Below are 4,477 nucleotides of genomic sequence, written 5' to 3'. Positions count from 1 at the left end.
TTGAGATGGGAAGCAGCGTTACTCCATTCAGGTGTTGAATGAAGCCCTGAAAACAGTTGAAATGAGAACGACAAATTGGGAGCAAAGTTCTAGAGAAGAATAGATTTCTTAATATTAGAGTAGAATAGGAGTCTAAGATCCTAAACATACATGTTACGATCCGAAGAAACAGCTCATGAACCTCTGGTGTGACTCTGATGGACGGTGGTGGTGGAATATCTGGCGAAGAGACTTGGCCGATATAGAGTGAACAAATTGAATCCAAAACCGAAGGCAGATGGTCAATAGCCAACTGCTGATTGTAATTAACAACATGACAAAGACCTGCTCGAAGACAAAAGGGTACAAAATGTGCGGTAACCACATCGTAAGATAGTTGGCGGTCGGATACCAGTCAAACATAGTGAAAGAAACACGAACACGAGAATCACGCCTCGATTTGAATCTCACCCTTGAATGCGCAAATTTTTTCACCGTCATTGGGTGAACCTTCTAACACTCGACACCATTGTCCGAAAACGGGAACAATCGCTTGTGAGACGTGGATCGGACTTGCACATGCGAGTCGGCCAATCGTGATTCCAGCATTCCGGACAATGTTGACAGGAGAGTATGGGGCTTGCAGAACTCGAATTAGTTGAGCTGTGATGTCTGAAGCAAACGGATCTAACTCATGATTTGTTGCGATGTGAAGAGCGATTTGGCCGATTGCCCATGAGGCATTGTTGCAAACATTGTGTGGGCCATCAGCAACATGGAGAAGCAGCTGAAAGATAGAAGAGTCACGGGATGAGTCCGCCGTGAATGATCCCTTACATGAGGAACCAAGAGTGGAACGCGCGGCCTCATAAAATTGGGACAATGCTCAGACAGATCTCCAATCAAAGCGAAAGCGCTTTGTTTCACCGTTGAGCTAACGATCGATGCTGGCAACTGAAGAAGGAAACCAACCGCGACCATAAGAACAATTCTGTACCGTGATCAAACTTACAGCAGACGTTTTTTCAAGAAGTTCGAGAAGGTCGGTCGATGCGATTAAGGGTTCGATCTTGGACTTTATAGCGTCCATGACAGCCGATAGAAGATCGAAACTGCATTCTATTAAAGATCGATCGGGACGTTCTGTTGTGTTCTTGGTGTACGCGTCAAGTCGAAGAAGCACATCCCGCGCAACTTCAAGACATCGCTGGACAATCGCAGCTCCATAGCGTGTCAGCCCTAAGAAAAGTGGGAAGATAGAAATTTAGCGAGGAGAACTAGAAGATGCGTCTATGGTGAAGATAAACCACACAATGCCATTCGGGGCTATGACAACTGCAACGTTGACATCAAAAGTTACAAGCAGAGTTGAGAATAGACGAGGAGTATTCATGTGATTCAGATCCGACAATTTGAAAGCGTCTCATGCAATAGGAAGGGAAGTAGAGACGAAGGGTCATTGTAGAAGAAGCCATTCGTTAGAAGATTCGTTGATGAAGAAGTGGAGTTAGTAACTATTGAACAAACCTGCTGGGATCGCCATCACGACACATGAAAGACACTCAAAAGCTGTAATGATCACAGGGTTGTTCTTTTCCATTGAAGCATTCAGCCAAAACTGGATTAATGGATCTGTGACTTTCTCATGAAATACAGGAGCATCGATTTTGGATCCCATCGATTCAGCCAAAGTTCCAATTGCATCAAAGAGGACCATCAAATTCTTAGTCTAGAGAACACAAGAAGAAATCAGAATAAGGATTAGCGTGTTGATGTCTAGAGATCAAAATAAGAATCAGAGCAAGTTTGGGTCACCACAAATGCGGGGCTATAGCGACTTAACGTCTGCCGCAGACAGCATTCACAGGCAGACAATGTGCTGAACCCTCTCGTCAGACTTCTGGCTGATTAGATCAATTGTCGTCGTAGCACTGGCAGACTTTGCTCGCTCAACTCTATTTCTTGACGTCATACCTGGTAAGTTCTCAATGCGGCATTGAATGTTTCTGCAATATTAGGGAGATACTCCACCAACTGCGGCCCTGCTTCTTCTTCCAACGTCGCAAATGCTGAACATGCTGCTTGTTGAACCTTCTTGTTTGCGTCTAGGAAGTGCCTTAAAATCTACGGAAAAGACTTTCATGATGGAAAATATTTTCATGATGGAAAAGACTTTCATGATGATAAAGTTTCAAAATCGACGCTTACTGTCATCGTTACAATCCTCAAGGCTTCTTCTCTTGTGTATATCCACAGTGAGAATCTTCCCAAGCACCACAGGCTTATGCTTCGGAGAATCGGCTGTTAATGCAAAACATTCATGAAGTGGCTGTTAATGCAAAACAATCATGAAGTGGCTGTTTATATGAAGTGGCTGCTTATCATGAAGTGGCTGTTTATCATGAAGTGGCTGTTTATCATGAAGTGGCTGTTTATAAGATTCAATTGCTTCTATGAGTGCACCGTAACACGTTCATTCGAACCCAAGCCCTGTACCTTCTTGCCCAGCCTGTCATTCCCATCTACGAGTGAGCTTACTTTGGCGTGATCACATAATCCAACAAGCATTTCCAAAATCTTCGGCAAGTACTCTTCAAGCCCCGCCAAGCAACCTCTCGAAACTGCCCCAAGTACCAAAACAGCGGATTCTTTCACTTCCCAATCCTGCTGCTGTAACCGAGCCTCTATCTGTGGCAAAAGAAACGGTAGCATCATCCCCCCATAGATGCAAGATAGACTGTCAAGAATTCGAGCACTCCACTTCCTCGATGTCCACGTTTCGCCCCACGTGCTCATCATTTCGTTGCCTGCCCCTTCATCATCTTCTCCGTCTTCAGTGTCAGCGTCATCGTTCCTGCTTTTGTGGAATCGAGGCTCAAGATCATGTTCCTCGTCAGCAATGCCGGCATTGTCATCTTCGAATTGAGAGCGATCCATATGCATGTAATCCCATTGTGAATATTTTGCATTATCGACAAGTAAAGGCAACAATCTGGAAAAAAAAGTCAAAATGATTTATTTTGATTTCGAATAGCATGAGACTGCCAAAAATGGACAACGACTATGGAAATCAGAAGACAGAGTAGAAATGGTCACCAGAAAGGGATTCGATGGGAGAATGCTGCATTTGAGGTGTTCACACTGACAACAAACGAGCCCCTAAGGTCACCCGGCTAAGACTACAATAGCTATCTGTTCTAACAAATGCATTCAAATCCCATTTCATTCTCCTCAAACATTTAAGATTCTGACGTTCAAGTGAACATCAATAGAGTCTCACCTCGGAAGCGCGCTTTCTATCAAAGCAAATGAAGATTGATGACCGAGCACGTTGAAAAGCAATTCTAGAGCCTCAAATCGAATCTCATACGGTTGATTGAAACATAAGCACTCAAGCAAGAATGGAATGATGCTGGCGAGGCTACGAATCACAAGTTCTGGAGACAGAGTTGTCACTTGCTTCATCCCTTGAAGAACAGCTAAACGAATTCCTGATGATTGATCCAGAGCCAGAACACCAAGGCATTCCCAATAGGAAGGAAAAAACTGACTGAAGATCTCATTTTCCGAAAAGAGGTTATTTCGTCCGAAGAGATTCAAAGCCGTCAAAGCATCGCGTTTTTGCTGAAATGAACTTTCGGGTCGAGTGAATTCTAAGAGTGCGGGGATCAGGGTTTTAATACAAAACTCCGCGAAAATGTTGTTCGCTCGATCTGTATAGATTTCGTCTCGATCAAGCTCATCCTCTATGATTTTGTTCAACGCACTGAATGCTCCACTTACAATTTCGACATTCGAGTGATTCAGCAGTTGGAATAATGATGACAACACTTGGGGGAATTGTTGAACCCCTTGGGATCCCACAATAGACGCCAGGACAATCCCAGCAGTTTCACGGATTAATCGACTTTCATCAACAAGAGCTCGAATCGCGTTTGTTTTGACATAATCCATCACAGCGAGCTCATCTGATGTAATTTTCTGGTTTGTTGTTCCATCAAGGCCAACACGCTGAGCTGAGACCTTCCCAACAAGCTCTCCCACTCTTCCCTTCAGCAACAACCCCGCGCGTTGCCGAACTTCCTCGGCCTCTTTCACCTCATCCACAAGAATGGAGCAGAAATAGCAAGGCGCATCAACAAGCAATTCGAGTCTCCCCACCGCTTCTGCTAACTTCCGCTGGACTTGCGTGTCTGGGGAATCTGCTTGTTTGAGCAGTTCAATAATGTCGGTCAAAATGGCAGGATCCGAGCGCCACGTCGGTGAAGGGCCCAGCAACGTTGTCATGATATTCACTGGAGAGGACTACTTGGCGCATCTGTCACAGTGCCCGCACGATAAACGAAAAAAAGACCAACGACAAACACAAACATGTAGGCTGCTGTAGCTGCAGCTTCTCAAAGAAAAACGATGGCTTCAGACAGCATTACTCAACTGGGAGCGAATCTCTGTCAAGCACGTGGTGGAGGGTGATTGATTATGATATGGGGAGACGAAA

The 4,477-nt window shown here is 44.7% G+C and overlaps 1 protein-coding gene across 1 annotated transcript; it reads right to left on the bottom strand.

Moving 5' to 3' along the window:
• Positions 1-427: 427 nt before the first annotated feature.
• Positions 428-4,266, bottom strand: LOC129618384 (transportin-1-like). The gene is made up of 7 exons (XM_055533137.1): positions 3,260-4,266; positions 2,518-2,971; positions 1,954-2,103; positions 1,507-1,708; positions 992-1,218; positions 817-933; positions 428-766 (listed from the first exon to the last, which is right to left on the bottom strand). The coding sequence occupies exons 1-7, from the start codon at positions 4,264-4,266 to the stop codon at positions 428-430; spliced, it is 2,496 nt and encodes an 831-aa protein (XP_055389112.1).
• Between the last annotated feature and the right edge of the window lie 211 nt (positions 4,267-4,477).

Source organism: Condylostylus longicornis, unplaced genomic scaffold, assembly GCF_029603195.1.
Source record: "Condylostylus longicornis isolate FDR11 unplaced genomic scaffold, ASM2960319v2 ptg000855l, whole genome shotgun sequence".
NCBI lineage: Eukaryota > Metazoa > Arthropoda > Insecta > Diptera > Dolichopodidae > Condylostylus > Condylostylus longicornis.
This window is presented reverse-complemented; position numbering and strand designations above follow the sequence as displayed.